Source organism: Lagopus muta, chromosome 1, assembly GCF_023343835.1.
Source record: "Lagopus muta isolate bLagMut1 chromosome 1, bLagMut1 primary, whole genome shotgun sequence".
Classification (NCBI taxonomy): domain Eukaryota; kingdom Metazoa; phylum Chordata; class Aves; order Galliformes; family Phasianidae; genus Lagopus; species Lagopus muta.
Genome location: NC_064433.1, coordinates 177,276,554 through 177,296,983, shown reverse-complemented (window position 1 = coordinate 177,296,983; position 20,430 = coordinate 177,276,554). Strand labels below are relative to the sequence as shown.

The 20,430-nt window shown below is 38.6% G+C and overlaps 1 protein-coding gene across 11 annotated transcripts in view; it reads left to right on the top strand.

The window, feature by feature from the left end:
• Positions 1-20,430, top strand: part of ZMYM2 (zinc finger MYM-type containing 2) — a 91,062-nt gene that overhangs the window by 21,631 nt on the left and 49,001 nt on the right. For 7 of the 11 annotated variants that reach the window (XM_048944080.1, XM_048944166.1, XM_048944602.1 and 4 more), the window contains 6 exons: positions 155-198; positions 615-738; positions 2,049-2,908; positions 8,383-8,671; positions 12,044-12,209; positions 12,989-13,201. In XM_048944080.1, coding sequence (XP_048800037.1) covers positions 2,059-2,908; positions 8,383-8,671; positions 12,044-12,209; positions 12,989-13,201 — 1,518 coding nt within the window. In that variant the 5' untranslated portion in view covers positions 155-198; positions 615-738; positions 2,049-2,058. The remainder of the gene's footprint in view (positions 1-154; positions 199-614; positions 739-2,048; positions 2,909-8,382; positions 8,672-12,043; positions 12,210-12,988; positions 13,202-20,430) is intronic. The other 4 variants (XM_048944768.1, XM_048944520.1, XM_048944431.1 and 1 more) reach the window with 4 other exon arrangements.

The following is a 20,430-nucleotide window of genomic DNA, read 5'->3' as shown; positions in this document are numbered from 1 at the left end:
GCTATGGATGTCTGAACCTGTGCTAAGTACTACTTCAGTGCATATATACAATCTGAAAATGATTAGCAATGTAAGGTAAGCCTGATTTGTGATGTGTGTTCTGTAATTTTTCTTTAGTCATGTTGTGAATTTAACCTTGTATGTTCTGCCACAGGCATTGTGGAGGTTGACGCCATATAAAGCAAAGAAACTTAACTGGTAAGATTTCTTTTGTCAATAGTTCAGTTTGCTTAAATCATTTATTTTCTTTACATTCTATTATAAACAGACTTCTTTAATTCTAGTACTTGATTTCGTAATTGCAACTATATCTGTGTCTTAACACTGTACTTTTTCCATCTACCTATGAAGCCCAAACAATGAATCCTGGAAATGGAATGTAACAGTAGAAAATTGAGAATGAACAGTACTGTTGCTGCTTTTCTAGTGGCAATAAAGGTATAGACCAACATTTTCCCTATTGGTGTAGGACCACTGTGCTGAAAATCAGGTTTTAACTGAAACTATAAGTTCCAAAAAGTCATTTCCATGAGCTGATTTGGTACAAGAGGTTCTAGCTGTTTTCAAGTATGCTCCATTTCAGGTATTTAATATTTGTTTTAACCCTGTTTCAGAGCACACAGCTTTTGCAGAAAGTAGCAAGTTGCTTCAAGAAGAGCAGGCTCCACACAGGAAGGAAAATAAAAGGTCTTGGAGCAACTTACTAAGGTAAACAGATTGCAGTGGATTTCTGGATGGGTAAGTATTTATGAGTGGGATATTTCAACTTCATCTATTCAGCTTCCTTTAATAAAGAATGTATAAGAATGCACAGAAAGCTACTTGTAGCTTTTGATAAATGCTCAGTGATGTCACACATCAGTGTGTACTTGGACATACCCTAATTATAATGTTGAGTATGTATTTCTTGTTGTACTATCGAGGTCAGCTTAATTCACTGTTTCTTAGTACAAATATTCTTTACAGAAATTTAATTCCCTTAACAACAATCATATGATTGTTTGGAATTGCAGAAGGCAAGAAGAGGTGCAGAAGTTACATATTCTGCTTGCCCTTATCAGTATTTAAATCATTGTAATGTAGTTATAAACAGGGGATTTGACAAAACTGAACTAAATGCAAACTGAAACCCACAAGCAAAGTAACTGTTGTGAGGGAGCCTGAAGAAGCATTGGTTGCTGTTAGAGAGAAAAGAGATCAAAGCTGTTGAAAGCTGCAGTGAAGAAGTCAGGATGGCTAGAAATGCGAAGTTGCTGTGAGCCTGTGATAGTGTGTGTATTCTCAATGCACGTGGCATTTCCCCATCTCCTTTGCTTCTCTGTCTCAGTTGTACTGGGACCACGTAAGGAGATTTGCCTTTGTGGGAGTGTGGGAATGTCAGTTGAACTTCCAAGTTACTAATATGCAAAATGATACAGCTTTTTTTGCTAGATGAAAATGATGTGCATTGATACGGCTTCAGTCTTTTTTTGTATAAATCTGTTGATGTTGAAAGTTGGTAATGTTTCTAATAGCAATGAAATTTAATAGGAATTCAGGTTTTTTTTATTCTGATTGTCTAAATCTTTGACTTTGCTTTGCAGTCTAGCAAAAGAAGTGTTACGGGCTCATTGTGTCCGTGGGTGGAGGGAATCCCTCAGGAGAGGAACTGAGAAATGGAGATATTGTAATGAGTACCAACAAAAATTCAGTTTCTGATGTGTTTTTTGCTAGACACTATGATTTATAACTGTTAGTGGGAATTGTTGGTATAGGCCATTTCTCTTCCTCGTACAGGTTTAGAAATGAAATCAATTCTAAGATATTCAAATAAGAGCATAGAGAAACTGTGTGGGTTTTCATGGTGTATTATCTGAGATAAGAAGAAAACCAAATAAAAATTAAAACTATGATTTCTGTACCTGGGTGTTGGAGTAGATGATCTTGAGAGGTCACTTCCAACCAACTCTGTGAATCTGTGTAGTTATTTTTAGGAACCATTACTGGAAAGTTGTGTCTTAATCTGACATTTGTTTGTTGTTGTTGTTGCTTTGTTTTTATTCAAACAGCAGGTCTGGAATGGACTCAAGTTCTCTGGGTGGTTTAGGACTGTCTGAACGTACTCCTGACCTACTAGCAAATACCACCATGGCAGCAGGTCTTGCAAATGTAGGAAATACATTTGCTGGTCCACCAAGTTCTTTAGTTTCTAGACCAAGTAAATTCCAGAACTCTACTGTTGAAGATGACGATGATGTAGTTTTTATTGAACCTGTACAAACGCCACAAAATTCTACATCACTGATAGCAGAACAAAGGAACGCTGCGTTTGCATTGTCAAAAAATGACGAACTTCAAGGAGAGGATTGCAAAATGCTTCCTCCTCCAAAAGACTTGAATTCTCAAAAGGGGAGTATAAGTGAAACTATTATTATTGATGATGAAGAAGATATTGAAACAAATCAAGGACAGGAGAAGAATGCTTCCAGTTTTAATGAGCGAAGGCTTCCAGAGTGTAAAAATAGAGCCAACGATATGGATTTCTCAGCTTCCAGTTTTTCAAGAAGTAAGGTAAATTCAGGAATTGGTAATAGTGGTATATCCACAGAACCAGACTCTGACATTCAGATTGCTAATGTAACTACATTAGAAACAGGTGGTATGAGCTCTGTGAGTGATGATCATGTAGAAAATGCTGAAGGGCATGACATGAACTTAATGATTACGCATGTAACATCATTGCAGAATGCCAACTTGGGAGATGTATCTAACGGACTGCAGTCAAGTAATTTTGGTGTTAATATGCAAACATACACCCCATCTTTAACTTCACAGACCAAGACTGGTGTAGGACCTTTCAATCCTGGTAGAATGAATGTGGCTGGAGATGTATTTCAAAATGGAGAATCTGTGACTCATCATAATCCTGGTAAGTTAGAATTCTCATCATTTCCTTAAAATTGTTTGGTAATTTTTTGGGGAGCAGTTGAACTGCTTTAGTTTATAAGTTTAATTCATGTAGAACTTGATTCTCTTCATTCTTATCATGGTTTTCTATCACAGCATTCTACAACTCTAGAAAAAAAAAATCTTCAATAACTTAATGCCTTGGGTAGGTCAGATATCCCAGTTCATTGTGCAGTAATGCTTCAGGTGTTTTCAGACATAAATATTTCTATCTAAAGAGCAAAGTTTTATTTATAACTTGAGTGTACTCCTTTATTCATACAAAGAATGGTGAATCACAGAATCACCAAGGTTGGAAAAGGCCTCTTAAATCATGCAGTCTAACCATCCACCTATGACCAGTATTTCCCACTAAACTATGTCCCTCAGTGCAACAATGAAGTGTTTCTTGGAATAACTTCAGAGTCAATGACTCCACCACCTCCCTGTGCAGCTCAAAGAGGAAGCATTTCCAAATGTCCAACCTGAATCTCCCTTGGCACAACGTGAGGCCATTCCCTCTAGTCCTATCATAGTTACATGGGAGAAGAGGCCAACCTCACCACAGCCTCCCTTCAGGCAATTGTAGAGAGTGATAATGGGACCCCTGAGCTTCCTCCAGACTAAGCAATCCCAGTTCCCTCAGCCACTCATCGTAAGGCTTGTGCTCCAAGTCCCTCACCAGCTTCAGTGCCCTTCTCTGAACCTGCTCCAGGGCCTCAGTGTCGTTCTTGTAGTGAGGGACCCAAAACTGAACTCGAGGTGCAAGGCTGAGTACAGAGGGATGGCCACTTTCCCGCTCCTATTAGCGATGCTATTTCTATCGTGTTTAGCCAAGCATTGACCAAGATCCCCTTAGATCCATTTCCTCTACACACTCTTCCATGCACTCTGCTCCAAGCCTGTAGCGTTGGCTGTGGTTGTGGCCAAAGTGCAGGATCCAGCACTTGGTCTTGTTGAACTTCATCCCATTGGCCCCAGCGATCCAGCCTATCCAGGTCCCTCTGTAGGGCCTTCCTATCCCCAGGCAGATCACTACTTCCTGCCAACTTGGTCTCATCTGCAAACTGAGGGTGTACTCAATGCCTTCATCCAGGTCATCAGTAAAGATACTGAACAGGACAGGCCCCAATGCCATGCCCTGGGAACACCACTTGTGACTGTTCTCCAATTGGATTTAACTCCATTCAGCACTATTCTCTGAGCCTAGCCATCCAGCCAATTCTTTACCCAGCAAGGACTGTATCTATTCAAGTTGTGGGCTGCCAGCTTCTCCAGGAGAGTACTGTGGGAGACAGTGTTGAAGGCTTTGCTGAAGTCTAGGTAGACTGTCAGCAGCCTTTTCCTCATCCACCAGGTATGTAACTTGAGCACAGAAGTAGATCAGGTTGGTCAAGCAGGACCTGCCTGTCATGAACCCATGCTGGCTAGGCCTGATTCCCCAGTTGTCCCACACATGCCCTATGATCTCCCTCAAGATGATCTGCTTAATTATGTTGCCTTGCATTGAGGTCAGGCTGAGAGGCCTGTAGTTCCCCAGATCAATCTTTCTTGTAGATGAAAGTAACGTTGGCAGTAAATGGAAGTAATGTTGGCAAGCCTCCAGCCCTCTGGGCCCTCTCATATTGACCAGGAGTGCTGATAAATGATGGAAAGTGGTTTGGCTATCAACTGCCCACACTCTTCAGTGTGTTCCATCCAGCCCCATGGACTTGTGGCAGTCCACGTGGCGTAGTAGTTCTTTTAACTGTTTCCACATGAATTGTGGGGAAGTTTGTTCAGCTCCCCATCTGAGACTTTCAGGTCAGGGTAGTCTGAGGATGAATGAATGAATGGATGCCATTAGTCTTCTCCAAGAGCACACTGCTGGTTCGTGTTAAATTTTTCTTCAGCCAGAACCCGTGAGTCCTTCTCAGCAGGACTGCTGTCATGGAGTAGCAAAGGAAACAAAGCACTTTGCTTTGAACCTCATTAGATTTACAGGGGCCTACCTTCTGAGTTAATCAGGGTCCTTCTGTTTTATCAAATGCACTGCTCAGTTTTGTTTCATCAGCAGACTTGCTGAGGGTGCACTTGACCTCATTGTCTGTGTCATTGATAAAGATGGTAAGGAGTACCAGACCCAGGATGGACCTGTGGGGGACATCACTTGTTACTGGCCTCCACCTGGACGTAGAACCATTGACCACAGCCCTCTGGCTGACCTTCCAACTAATTCCTTTTCCACCAAATAGTCCACCCTTAAAATCCATATCTTTCCAGTTTAGAGACAGGATGTGGTGGGTGGAGGGACCATGTCAAAGGCTTGGTAGAAGTCCAAGTAGATTATATTACTTGCCTTATCTTTGTCCACCAGTGCTTCACTCCATCATAGAAGGCCACCAGATTGATCAGGCACAACCTGCCCTTGGTGAAGCCATGCTTGCTTTCTTGGATCACCCACTTTTCCCTCACGTGCCTTAGAATGTCTTCCAGGAGGATCTGTTCCATGATTTTTGAGGCATAGATATGAGGCTTACAGGCCCGTAGTTCCCCAGGACTTTCTTTCTCCCTTTCTTGCAAATGAGAGTGATATTTCCCTTTTTCCAGTCCCTGAGGTCTTCTCCGGACAGCCACTTTTCAAACATGATGGAGAGTGACTCAGCAACCACCTCAACCATCTCCCTTAGGACCCTGGGGTGTGTATCCCCTAGCCTCATGTAGACAGTAACAGTAATAACAGTGGACTCTAGGGGTCTCCTGGATTGCTTACGGCTCATTGTGTTCTCTGGGTGGTTGAAACCCCCATCAGAATGAGAGCCTGTGAGAGTTAAACTTCTTGCAGCTGACACAGGAAATCTCATTGTATGATTTTGTTATTTCTGTGTAAATAGCAGTATACTGTGTATTGTAAGCAAGTCTTACTAAAATAAAATGGGACAGTTGTGAGTGGTCTTATGTGAAAATGTGAAAGCTTAAATTCTGTAGAATAGCAAAAGTAATTCAAAATATTTTGAGTTTCTATACCAATACTCTGCTGCCCAGCCGGGGAAGAAGTATGGGGGGAAAAAAAGCATGAATGACCACTGTTGCGAAAGGCCTAGCTTCAGACTAGTTGGGGTAGTTTAAAAAAAATTATCGTAAGTTAGAATCCAAGTGCAGTAGACACTTACTGTTTACATTGCTTAACTTGTAATATATTGATTAAAATCATGGATTTTCTATGTACTTTTCAAGAAATATTTAAGTAGTGCAGTTCTTCATTTTAGTCGTGTCACCTAATGTACTTTTGCTGAAGTGTTAGTATCTTCCCTATTCTACTTTGGAAATGGCAGTATGAAGATAAGCCTTTAAGTCAGATGTTATCTTGTGTTCTTTTTGTTGTATTCATGTTAAATTTATTATCTAAATTTGACATCTAAGTTGAAGTTTGAGAAATTTATTGTCTGGATGTTTCAGTTATTCAGAGAGATCCTGCATTTAGATTTGTTGAGCCGCATAAGGTTCGCCTGGGCCCACTGCTTGAACCTGTCTGGGTCTCTCTGGATGGCATTTTGTCCTTTGGGTGTGTCAGCCACATCACACAGCTTGGGTGTCATCAGCAAACTTGCAGAGAGGGGCTCTCGTTCCCCCTCTCAGTGTCACTGATGAAGATGTTAAACAGGAAACATTTTCAAGATAAATATTTCCATTTTATTTTTTCCTTCAGAATTTCCGTTTTTTTTCTTCTAGAGACTTGTATGTGCTTCTCAGCGAAAGTAGTGACGTGTACAGATTATCTAAAGGAGGGGTGCAAGGAGAGTGGAGCCAGGTTCTTTTCAGTCATGTCCAGTGCCAGAGTAAGAGGCAATGGGCACAAACTGGAATGCAGGAGGTTCCCATTGAACTCCAGGAGTGCTGCTGTGCTGTGCATGTGACAGAGCATTGGCACAGGCTGCCCGGGGGCTGTGGGGTCTCCTCCTTGGGGATCTGCTGAAGCCACCTGGAGGTGGTCCTGGACACCCTGCTCTGGGTGTCCCTGCTGGAGCAAGGGTTAAGCGGAGGGACCCTGAGGTCCCTGCCAACCTCAATGGTTCTGTGCTTCAGTGATTTGTTTGCTTTCATTTTTTGGAGGATTTGAAGCCTTGAAGATGCAAATGCAGAATATTGTTTTCCTGATACTTTTTTTTTCTTCCTGTTAATGTGACATCTACATATTAGAAAACAGTAAATCAGAGTTGTTGATACTGTTGCTCTTGAGAAGTCCAAGCTACTGTCAAATAGAGTGGTAGCCATGTGTGTGAAATAGTATGTAGAAGTGAAATGCCTGTCTAAATGAGTGGAATCACAGGCTTGAAAGGTAAGTCTCAAGTTCTGTGAGAGTATTTGGGGTAGCTGACACATACTATTGAAAATGTTTGTAAATGGTTTGTTACAGTGAAGAGAAGTTCTTACTCATGTTTTGTTTTATACTCAAGTAATGTATCATTCTTGGCATCCTGTAGAAGCTCAAAGTTCCTGAACTGTGGTGGTAGTTACTAAAATGAAAGCTTATGTTCTGTTGAAAAGCCTAGAATTCAAATTTTATTGAAGGACAGAACTGTATATTTTTCTTGTCCAACCTGTGTTTCTTGATTCAAAACAAGATACTGATGATGTAATTTAACCAGAATCATGCAACATTTCCAGGTGCGTAAAAAGAACTTGGGTAAAATTTTCTACCCAGTAGATATGCAGATGATTCTGTAAAATGTCACTCCATAAAAGATGTGCCAAAAGTGGCATAGTTCCACAACAGTTTGTTGTCCAAAAATACATTTGAAAGACTGGTGAGATCTGGAGTAGAAGGACATGGAACTGTTTACTGCCAACACTTAATGGAATGTTATTTTCTAGGGGCATAGATTTCTACAGAAAAAAACTTGAAACTCTCATGGCTATGCTGGTTTGCAGATTAAGTGGTATTTGTTGTGTTGAGAAGACTGTCACGTCAGAAGCAAACTCTACAGTAAGCAGTGACATAGATGGAAATCGCACAGTACAACTCCTTGGCTGCAGGCTAGGCGAAGAGATTACCAAGAGACTAGCTCAACTCTGTGTTTTGCTACAGAGGCAGGACTAAATAACTTTATCAGTTGTGCGTTAAAGCTCGCTTGAGAAGAAAATAACTAATGCAAATCTTAAGCTTTCATATTTATGTTGATAAATTTGGAAAGCTTGTGTCTTGAACCATGGTAGTTGCAGTTCTGTTGGTTTGGAGATCAGAATTACCCGTTTGCAAACACAGTGCAAGAGGTGTAGAATGGGACTATTCTGAGTCTTGTTCATGTTCTGAAGCTTTTTTCAGCAGTGGAGAGTGGTACTGTGAAAGTGAATTTTGAATCTGAATTTCTAAAATGCCACTATAATTGTTTGTTCCAGGAAAAAAAAATTATGACCATATAATTCTCTGTATGCATTCATGTTTGCTCACTTAAATTTTTTTTTTCTTTACTGAAGATTCTTGGATATCCCAATCAGCTTCATTCCCTAGGAATCAAAAGCAACCAGGTGTGGATTCTTTGTCACCAGTAGCATCACTACCCAAACAGATCTTCCAGCCTTCTACTCAGCAGCCACCGCCTTCTAAACAGGTTAAAGTTACATGTGCAAACTGCAAAAAGCCTTTGCAAAAGGGACAGACTGCTTATCAACGGAAAGGATCAGCTCATCTGTTTTGTTCTACTACCTGCCTCTCATCATTCTCACACAAACCCACTCCAAAGAAACTTTGTGTCATGTGCAGAAAGTAAGGGATATTTTTTTTACTTAGCAGCTAAATCCAGTAATACTTGAGATTCTCATGTATTCGTGATAATTGTACTGTTAATGATATAAAATTTGACTACACAAGTACTTTATATACTGTCAGTTTAATGTCATTTGTAAATGTTGAATTCACTGTTTACACAAGAAGAAAGTAAGTTTGAAATCAGAGTAGGGCAAGTTATTTCCATGAAAGGCAAACACAAACTAGGGATTTTGAGGATGGAGAAAAGGTGGGGTTGGTGGGGGAAGCAGGGAGGTGAAGGTTGTCTGAGTTATATCCTGTGGCAGAATATATTCTTTAGATAAAAAATTCTCATGAAAAGACTAGACCTCTTGCACAGAAACCATTCATTTTGAAAGTAGAAGATACAAAGTCAAGAGATCTAAAAAAGTAGAAACTGAAAACTGAACTCTTTCAGTGTTGACCGTGTATGTAGAGGAGGAGAAGCTTTGGACTTGTCCCATAGAGTATGTGCAGCAATGACAACTTTTCAAGTCACAACTTAAGGGGATAGTAGAAAGGGTGACAAGCATACTTCAGAGTGGCTTATTCTGAATTATTGGATAGGTTTGACTTGAAATTTTTCAGCTGTTTCCATAGCTCAAAATTGCCAAAGGGGAATTCCAAGATAGTATCTGAAGGGGCCTACGGGAAAGCTAGGGAGGGGCTTTTAATAAGGACATGTAATGATGGGATGAAGCCTAATGGCTTTAAACTGGAAGAGGGTAGATTTGGCCTACATATTAGGAAGAAATTCTTTACTGTAAGTATAGTGAGACAGTGGAACAGGTTGTCCAGAGAGGTTGTGGATGCCCACTCTTTGGAGGGGTTCAAGACCAGGCTGGATGGGGCTTTGAACAACATGGTGTAGAGAGGTGTCCCTGCCTGCAGCAGGGGGGTTGGAAATAAAGGTCCCTTCTAACCCAAACCATTCTGTGATTCTGTGATATTTATTTTCCTAGTGCTGGGTGTACTAGCTGTACTGTTTTGTTCTGTTGCTATACCAGTTCTGAGGTACTCATACTTTTCTGTACCTTTTCCAGTAAAATCTCAGTATTTCCAGTAAAAATCTCTGGTATGCCCTGCACTGATACTAATTGAATGATTAATTCTTACCAAACTAAAGAAGGCTTCTAGTAAGGACTGCCTTTATTAATGAATGTTTTGGAGAAGATGATTGTAGCTGAATCACAGAATCATGTATTTGAACTAATGGAAGCTTTATATTAATATGCAGTGAGGTGAATGCATGGCTTGTATTCAATTCAGATCTGTCTGAATTTTCATTTCTCATGAGACTCGGAATCACAGTATAGGAAGTATTTATATCCTTTGTTTTCATACCTTGGTACACTTAAATATCTCAGATTTAATATTTTAGTTCTTTTAAAATAGATGTAAAAGCTCCCGTTCTCTGAGCAGTTACCTCTATGGAGCTAATTAAGACTGTACTCTTTCTGATGGTTTGTGCACTGATTCCTTTTTTTTTATGCCCCTTTTGTATGGTAAATATTCTTCCATAGATTATAGATAAAGCTGAAGAGTAATTTTTTATTTCTGACTGAAATCTTGAAAACTCATGGCTGTGCACCAGTGCACTGGTAAGTATATCCAAAGAGCAATTCTCAAGAGAACACTAACTTAGCCATGAATTTTCAAGATTTCAGTCAGAAATAAAAAGATTGCTCTTCAGCAACATGCAAATGAAAATGCTTTATTTATGAATCATGGGAAAATAACAGATTCCTAGCTTTTTTGCATTGTTTAAAATAGCTTGCGTAGTTGTTTGATTTCTAAGGAATCTCTGTGAAGTCACACTTAGACGCTTCTTGAGGTGAGGTTATTCTTCACTTTTCAAGTGAGGAACTTCTCCAAGCTAGCAAGCCTGGTATCTTTCAAGCCTGACCTTGAGTATTTCCAGGGATTGTGCATCTACCACATTGGTGGGCAGTGTGTTTCATTGCTTCACTACCCTTACGTAAAAAACAGCAACAACTTATGTGAAGTTTAAAGCTTTTTGATCTCGGACTCATCTACTTTGTTGAGAGCTAATTGTGTTTATAAATCCTTATAGAGTCCAGCCAGAAACTCTTAAGATCCTCAGGGCAGGGTTTGGCTTTGTTTTGCAGACCAGAAGCGTGTCACTCCCTAACCTGAATCTCTTCTAGCTTGCTGAAAGGCAAACCAAAAGCTGCCGAGTTTCCTTCAGCAGGAGACAGACTTGCAAGTGGTAATGCTGAGGGCATGGTACGAGTTTATTTGCAAAAATCATAAAGTGGTTTGGGTTAGAAGTGACCTTAAGGCCCGTTGGGTTCCAACTGCCTGCCCTGGGCTGGATTGCTACCCACCAGCTGAGGGTGCCCAGAGCCCCATCCAACCTGGCCTTGAGTGCCTCAGGGAATGGGGCATCCATTGGGCAGCTGTGCCAGTGTCTCACCACTTTCAGATTAAATAATTTCTTCCTGATATCTGATTTAAATCTCTCCATTTTAGTTTAAAGCTATTCCCCCTTGTCCTGCCATTCCAATTCCTGATAGAGTCCATTTCCAGCTTTCTTGTAGGCCTACTTTCAGAGGAATCTGTTTAGGGAGGCATACAGCATTTTTCTCACTCATCCTACTTTTAGAGCTCCTGTGTATGAGTGGAGCATGTCTTTTGCAAATCTCAATCACATACAATACAGAGCCAAACTTAGCCAGTCCACGTTTTATTTTCTCTGTCTAGTAGCACTTCCTGTACATTGATAAAATATTTCTTTGGATTAGTGGGCACAGGAGAACACATCTGTTTCTTTTCCTTACTTCTAATTCATAGAATATGATAGTTTGGAAATTAAGAGTGAAACTACCAGTGGGACAGCCTTACAAAGCTGAGAGATCTGGATAGACAGGCTGGCTGATGAATGTGGTGCTTGTTACATGTGCAGCACACAGTGGAAGATGAAAGTTTGAAATTAACTTTGGTGGGAAGAGAGGAGAAGAGAGGAGAAGAGGATTTGTTTTGTATTTCAGATTAATGTTATTGATGGTTATGTGTTTGGTTTAATGCATTAAATAGGTGCAGCTTTGCGGACAGCTGAACTGTTCAAATGATTTGGAACTTTAGTGGTATTATTAACTGTTCTTGAAATTTCAAGTGAGAAGGCTTCTGGGCAAACTTGTGGTTGAGTTTTAATCATTTTAGTTAACAGAAGATATTTGTTTGGCATGTGACTAACAACTCTGCACCCACAGAACTGGCTTGAAATGAAAGCATTAAAAGGAAGAATGAATGTTACAAGCTATAAAGAGTTCTTGTTTGGGCATATATGTTTATATATGTACACTCTAGAGGATTTCTTTTGTCTTTCAGAGATATAACAACAATGAAAGGTACCATCGTTGCTCAAGTTGATTCAAGTGAGTCTTTCCAGGAGTTCTGCAGTACATCATGTTTATCGTTCTATGAAGATAAACAGAATCCTTCAAAAGGAGCTTTGAATAAATCAAGATGCACTATCTGTGGTAAACTAACCGAGGTCTGATTGGTTTTGTTTGATTCTATTCTTATCTTCAGTAATGACAATAGTTTCAATAATATCAGTTTACAAATGAGAGAACTGAAAATAAAGAGGTGCATAATGATTTAGTGTTTTCATATGCAATGAGATAAGCTTAATATTCATGAAGAGAGAGAGAAGGGAGAGAATAGTTCAGATTAAAATTACTCTTGTTGACTTTGTTGGACTTGTAAGAAAAATGAAGTGGTTACTTCCAACAGTTTTATGAGTCATTGAGCCTTGCATTTGTTACCAGGGTGACAAATAAAATTGTCATTTAGGAAGTCAGGATATACAGATGAATTTTTTACCCTGTATTTTGAAAAATTATGCAGGTAACTTTGGAGTAAGTACCATCTACTTAGTTTTAAATTCTTAATGATGTGGGTTTTTTTCCTTGGTGCCATTACTGGACCCACTGTAGTTCAGATTACTAATATATACAACTTTTAATGCATATATCTCTCACCATTCTCTACAGGAGTATTTTATAAAATTGTAATTCTTCTAGATATGCAATTATTACCTTCTTCTCTGATCTTTGCTTGTAGGCAACAAGAACAAATGTGTCTAAGTTTTTTTTTTTCTACAACTTCAGAAAGAAAATAAATTTCTATTTCTGTATTGTATGATCTGTCCTTTAATTATTCTGTGAGCTAGCAAAATCTGGTTTTAGTTATTGTGCTTGAATGTGAGATTTCTGGCTTTTCTGCTTTGTGCTTGTATGATAATGGAGTACTTTTATTTTTGTTTTTTAGATTCGTCATGAAGTTAGCTTTAAAAATATGACTCATAAGCTGTGCAGTGACCACTGCTTCAATAGATACAGGATGGCAAATGGTTTAATAATGAATTGCTGTGAGCACTGTGGGGAGTATTTGCCCAGTAAAGGAGCTGGAAACAATACTCTTACTATTGATGGTCAGCAGAAAAGATTCTGCTGTCAGAACTGCGTTGGTGAATACAAGCAGGTAATTATTTCTTAACCTATAAATTTAAGTGAAACAAGCATTAATACTCATTAAGTGTATGCTGTTGTTTGTAACATGGTTTTTTAATCTTCAAGTCTTAAGTAACTAAAAATGAAATGAGTGTGAGAGTACAAATAGGGACAAACTAACCCAAGTGGGTCTTTTACTATTGGCTTTCTTTTGATGTTACTGTAATAACAGTACCTATTTGTTATAAATCAAATATCATTGCAATTAACCCTTCTCTTAATTTCTTTCTTTCTAATGGGTGCATCATTTAGGAGTGTGTGAATAACAAGCCTGTCATGCAAGCTTATTAGTCCTCAAGCAGTGTTCTTTTCTGGATAGAAAAGCTGGCTTGTATGCAATTGAAACTTTGAGAAGTACACGGGGCATGTAGGTTGGATGTTGCTGTGAGAATAGTCTAACACATTGACCGTGTACCTATGTTATGTCTAATCTCCTTCACTGTACAGTTTTTTAAATTGATAGTTACTTTCATTGTTCTGTGGGCTCAAGTTTCTGTTTTCATTTTTACTTGGTTTGGGTTTCATTTATTCTTATGCTTAAAAATAATTCCAAATCAAGAAATGTGATGGTGAGTAGTGATGCACTTTACATTTTACAGAGCCAACTTAGCTCTGAACCAGTGCTAATATGGGTTGGAAGGTTTAAGTGATAATCACAATATTTGAAATATTAAATACTTTGGGGGATTATGTGCAATTTGGAGATTTTGTTATCTTTTTTTTCCTCAATATGTACTGCCTTGAGTTCCTAGTAATAGTGCTGTGAAATCTGAAATTACTGTTTTACTAGGAATTAATTTCTTTACCTGATTTTAAACTTGCACTTGACTATGTGAGTGGCCCCAGTGCTGCGTGTTGCTTTGAGGTTCGTTCTTCATCTCCTTCCATTTTTAAGAAACCAGTGACCCAAGAGAAACAAGAAACCAGCACTGGATGTTTATAAGTTCCATAACGTTGCATCATGTATGTTTGTATTTTCTGTTAGGACGTTCAGTTTTGCTACTTTTTGTTTTGGGGTTGTCTGTTCTTATGTGTATGGAATGTGCAAACAGCAATACTGGAAACATGCGTATGTAAATAGCGTAACTGGAAACATAACATGAGCATTGTTCTTTTGTCACAGCTAATCCAAAAGGGACAGGATAGGTTTCCAAGATACTAAAAGCATAGGCATGCCCAGAAGCCATGGGAAGACTTGAAGAAACGTTGAATACTGTCTCTCGAAGAAACAAAAAGGCATGAGATTAACTTTGAACTTGAGACATTCCCACACAACCAGTATAACATGCACTGCATATGGAATTAAGAAATGAACGTGGAATTTTGAGAGGTTGAATGATAAATCTGTACTTCCATTACAGACTGTACTCTGTTCAGATGGTTTTTTTTTTTTTACATTGTGTTTAGATGTGTATTTGAGAATGGGAAGGGTGTGGGTAGCAAGTCGCATTTTCTAGTTTGATTTGGGGAGGAGGAGCAGTTTGCAGAACATTGCAATCTTCATAAGTAGTGGTGGATATTGCACATTATTGTGCAGATCCTTAAGAGAAGCTTTTAAAATTCAGAAACATACTTTGTTTTGGTGCATTCAGTTCTGACAGGAGGGTTTATTCAGACAAGTTCTTAATATTTTTTTTTTTCTTGGTGCTGGGAAACTGTAACAGGCTGTGCGAAGCTTAACTCTAGTTCTTATGTACATCTTGTTTGGACTGGTGATTAAATGTAATTAATCACTGGTAGATTTCAAATGCTCACGGAGCATGAGAGTTTGGGGGTGTTTTTAAGGAAACTAATTTTGAATTAGGAGCTTTTTTGTTATGTTGCTGTAGGTGCCAAAGTTGCTCAGGGTGCAGCAGTTAGTATTTCAAAGCAACTAGTTGTTTAGAGAGGTTCATTTAAGCTTCCATTAAGATTTTTGAACTGAATGTATTCAAGGAATTCTGTTTTTGAAAAGGAATTTAGATTTTGGAAAATGTCACTGAAAACTCATTGGGCCAAGATGAGCAAATTATAGGTTTCTTTATTCAGTAGTAACAGTATTTTCTTGGACATTTTTGATTTGGATCTGGCTGTTAAGGAAAGAGAATATGGGAGAGTTGCTGTTACATACTGAAATAAACACTGGAGTCAATAATGTAGGAGAAGTTGATGTCATTGATTACAGCGTTGTGCTATACAACTTGTTACTGTGTGTCACATAAGTTTCAGCAAATGTTTTCTGACGTTACTGTACAATAAATAGGTTTTGCTGGTACGAGCTTTGTGTTAAGCAGTTTATATTGTAAATGTCATAAGACTATCACTATGCTTTACTTTTGTAGCAGCAATAAACGAAACCTGGTTTTGATTACTTGTACCTATCTATATACCTCATCCCTATTTTTTGAATAAATATTACACTGATTTGAAAAATTGATTTTTATCAACTTATCATGGACAGTTTTTCTTCTTTTCTAAGATGTGCATAATAAAAATTGCTGTGGCTGTTGGAATGGCCACTGAGCTCAAGTGATCCATTGTTTATGAAGAGTTTCTTTCCTCTGCTTTAGACTGCATTGGTGGGAGGCAAGGAAATAAGAGCATTTCCTGCCATGGGAAGTAGGTCTTTCTCTGAAGTGCCTGAATCGTGTTTAAAAGCCATGGATGCCTGTAGCTTCCTACTTCAGAATCTGCTTTAAAACTGTGAGACAAATGATCTTGAATACTGTATGCTGTTTCCTGCTTTCCTGATAGGAGATGGCTCTTTTCTTGCCTACAACTGATGAAGTTGCAGAGCTGAAGTTTCTTTTACTATGGAAAATACTGTGCTCTGAAGGCGGGAAAAACCCACAAAAATTTAGATAGTCACAGCCTAACTACTGACCACTGACTATATGCAAAAACAGTATGCAAGAATCGTTTCCTGATAGTAAAGTAGCAGTGCATGGAAAAGCTAAGTGCAAGTCAAGCTGTTTAATTAAAAATAAAATAAAATCAAAGTGAGAGAGAAAATGACATTAAAAATCTCCCTAAAGACACAGTCACTATCACAGTTTGATAAAATGATGTCAAGAGAAAATCCTTACTGGAATTTATTAATTATTATTATTATTTTGTAAACCTGAAAATGGCGACTAGTACTTAATTGTATTGAGCTGAGCTATTGAGCTGAGGTTCTGGCTCTTCACATCTAGGGAGGCAAGGACTTAAAGATGCAAAAAGAAAACAAAAAAAACAACCTGGATGTAAATGAGATTAGTATCTGGCAAGGAGATGACTATATTGCCTACAAAACTGTGCAAATGCTTACACACTTCGATGTCTCTGAGTAGGTGTCCATCATTAAAACAAGAAATGACCCATTTTAAAAATCAGTATACGTGCAGCAAATTGAAACAGACCTCACATACGCTTGCAGTGAAGACATTAACCAAAGCAGTTACATACACTGTTTCAGTGGTTCTGCTCCAGACAATACTGTAGATACTCTGTACCAAGAAAAATAATCACCTTCATTTTCAAGGTAGTGTCAATCTTATTTGTGCCCTGATTTGTTGGAGCAGGTATGGATCTGACAGCCTTGTTCTAAGGAACAAGTGAATTTCATGACATGGCTTGTGCTACCAGCAACACCTGACTTCCAGCTGCATTCTTTAACTGCTTTGCTTACTGGCCTAGTCAGTCCAGTGCTCTTGATTCTGGTGTGAAAGGCATTTGATTCTTTGCTAATGTTTCTTTACTTTTTTCTTTCTTTGTTGCTTGTTTTTCTTCTTTTTTCTGTAACTAAAATTCTTGTTAAAAATATCACTGGACTTTGTTGCTTTTTGTGCTTCTTAAAAGTAGTGGTCTTCATGTGCTGTAAGGAAAAATAGCTTTGCAGTATCTCTTAACTAGTCAGAATTTTCCTTCAGCACTGAATGAGAATATATTGAGTTGTCTTGCTTGTTTAGATGAAGGCTTCCTGAATGGGCTTCAAGACTAACCAAGCTGTGCCATCCCTTCAAGCTATCTATTCACTTACAGAAGAGCAATAGGAAAAGCCCAATCTAGACAGCTGTGTTTTCTTACTTTGACTCTATTCTTTGCCTAACAATTTGTTCTGTGAAAGTCTTCTTAAAACTTGTTCCATCTGCTTTATGTGTACAGAGGTTTAGGAACCTTCAGTGTATGCTATTACATACATAGCTGTTCTGCAATGCAGTATTATTATTAAAGTTCATATTTACTCTCACAGAAGGTACTGATATCTACTAGTTTAAAGTTTATTCAATGCTTTGCTAAAATGTCTTGTTGCATAGTATTGTAGTCAAGCGTTTAGAGTTTGTAACTTGCTTCATGCATCATATGTGATTTTTTTCATATTTCTTGGGTATCCAGACTGATCTGTACTTCTGTTTTTGGGGGGGTTTGGTTGGGTGGTTTTTTTGTTTTGGTGGATTTTTTGTTGTTTTTTGGTGCTACAAATAGTTACATAATTTGCTTCCTGCAATTGTCACTGCTCTTTAACCTCTTGTTACAAATGGCTGTATTTCAGTAAGTACAGCTGGTAAAACTAGTAGCTGTGAGAGTTGAGCAGCCCCTAGAAATACTGATTTCTCAGATTCTTTTTTTTTTTTTTTTTTTTTAACATATTTCTGGTCTCATTAAAGGGACAGTGTTGTGGTTTCAGCCATTTCAATCAAACTGATTTAATGGTAGACCCTCTTTCTCAGGTTGCAAACTACTTCTGTTTTACTGCGTATAATCTTAGAATGGCTTGGGTTGGAAGAAACTTCAAGGATCATCAACTTCCACCCCCCTGTTACAGGCAGGGTTGCCAGCTGCTTGATCAAGTACTAGAATAGATTGCTCAGGGCCCCTTCCAACCTGCCCTTAAACACTACCAGGGACAGGGCATCCACAGCCTTACTGGCAGCCTGTTGCAGCACCTCACCACCCCCTCAGTGGAAAAACTTTCCCCAATGTCTAAACTTCAAGTAATACTTAGTCTGGTATTAATTAATCTGTCTTATTTATCACTCAGTTTAAATAATCTCAAATCTGATACTGTGTATGCCTCTAAAATGGAAATAACTGGATGTTTTCTACCTTATCTCCATAGTTTAAATGGCCGTTTCTTGACAAATAAAGACTAATGTCATTTCCACTTCCTTCCTGCTCAGATTTCTTTTTGTTCTTCTTGTGGGCTTTTTGTTGGATAGTTTTTTGAGGCTGCTTGGTGTTTACACCTCCAGTTTCTTGTGTCTCTGATACAAGTCGAGTTGCTCTGGAAGATATCCTATTCTAATGCCCTTTATTTTACCATTTCAAATGTCTTTGTTCAAATGCAAAGTCTGTTGCTCTTCAATTAAAAGCCAAAACAAAAAAAAAAACACATTACATAGATACATTAGTAGTAAGTGCTCAGGATATTTTCTTTGTCTCCCATGTATTGTAAATGAAGTGAAATAGGAACATCAGAGTATGTTTTTGAAGAGAAGTACTTAGAGCAGAATTTTGAGATGTGCTCTGCATGGCAGCACAAGAAATTATTACGGAGAAGAAGCAAGCAGGTGATGTGTCTAGGTATTGATGTTAGAATGGGAATAGCCACATCGTCAGTGTACTGCAGCACCTGGGATCATTGAAGGTTGATAAAAGGCAAACCACAGAGCTGAAACAGGAGAAGTTTTCACTCAGTCAATAACTTTTTGAGGTGAGGGAAGAAGGGATTTTCAGCTCTGATTTCCCTAAATGTTTGGAGAGTGGAAATGAAATTGACTAAAAGAGAGGGAAGCACCAGCAGTGCCAGAGAAAAGTTATTGCACATGCTGTTCACTTGGTTGTTCAGCTGAAACACAAGCTGCTTTGTGTTCAATGGCCATAGAAGCAAGTACTTCAACCTTTGCTCTTCAGGCTTGCGTGAATGCTTTTGAGGTGCTAGTAATCTTAAAGTCTTCAGTTGGAGTAGGGAAGAGTTTGCAGTTGTTCTTGTTAGATAGTGTGTGGTATTACAAGACTGAGTATGTAATATAGTTCCTTGTTTCTTTGCTGTTACAGATTCTGCTGACATCTGGTTCTTAGATGTGTGTGCTGCTTCTGGATCCATCTGGACCATCCTTTCAAATAAATCTGAAGCAGTTTAGCTGCTGCTTCCTTGGTTGCCTTACTAACGCATTTCTGTTACCCTAGAATTCCATGTAGTGAATATCTATACTGTTCTACTTAAATAATTGTTCTCCATCCTTTACATTCTGTTTGAACACAAGTTGACTCTGTTTCTGCACCAGAGTATTTTCTAGAAGCTTTCCCTATTTCTAATCTTATTTCTAATAGTTAACCGTTACTTCATAAAGCTGCAGTATGTACAGATCTTTCTTACGTGGACCATGTGAGATCAATTGTAGAGCACTAACTCTGTCTCTAAACAAATCTTTGTGCTGCTATATAGCACTCTAGCAATCAACTGCTCTTCTAGTGTTCTCAGTCTCCTGGTCCTCACCTGGGAGTGATTATGACAAGAACACTATTACACGGCAGCTTTTCTTCATCCTTCAGAAGGAATGTGAAGGAGATAATACTGCTCTTAATGGAGAACAATAGCTTGTAGCACAGGTGCCTAGATCTTAGGCACTAATATCCTTTATTGAGATGTTCTTGCAGCTAAAAAGGTCAGTAAAGGAGACTTCAATTAGTTTTAGTTGTAAACAGAGGTGAGGCTTACTTCTAAAGTGCTGTGAGATTGTAATGTTATTCTGATACTTGTTCTTGGGCTTGATGTTTCTTTAAGTGGGACGTATGCGAGAAGAGCTCAAAACCGGAACCTCTCAGTATGATATTAAGGAAGACTACTTCTGAAAGGATTATTGCTTATAATGGCAGGAAGATAAATGGCCTCCCAAATGAATTTTATTTCCAGAAATTTGCATTTCTGTTGTAGCTGTACCTTTATTTCTGGAGTATATCCAGTTATTCTCTTTTTTTCTCGATAGACTTTTGTAGCCGCCAATTTGAGTGGAATACTGTTCTAGCTGATAGAATGAAGGTTCTAAACGTATGCTGAACTAATGAATCCTAAGAACTGGAAACTATGAAATGTTTTTCATATTTTTTTCCTGAAATTACCAACTGTGAGACACACATCATGAAATAGACCTGATTTCTATAATGTAGAGTAGATCTAGAAATCTAAGAAGTCTGCTGTTTACAAACATGTAATGAAAGAATGGAAGTAAGAATGTT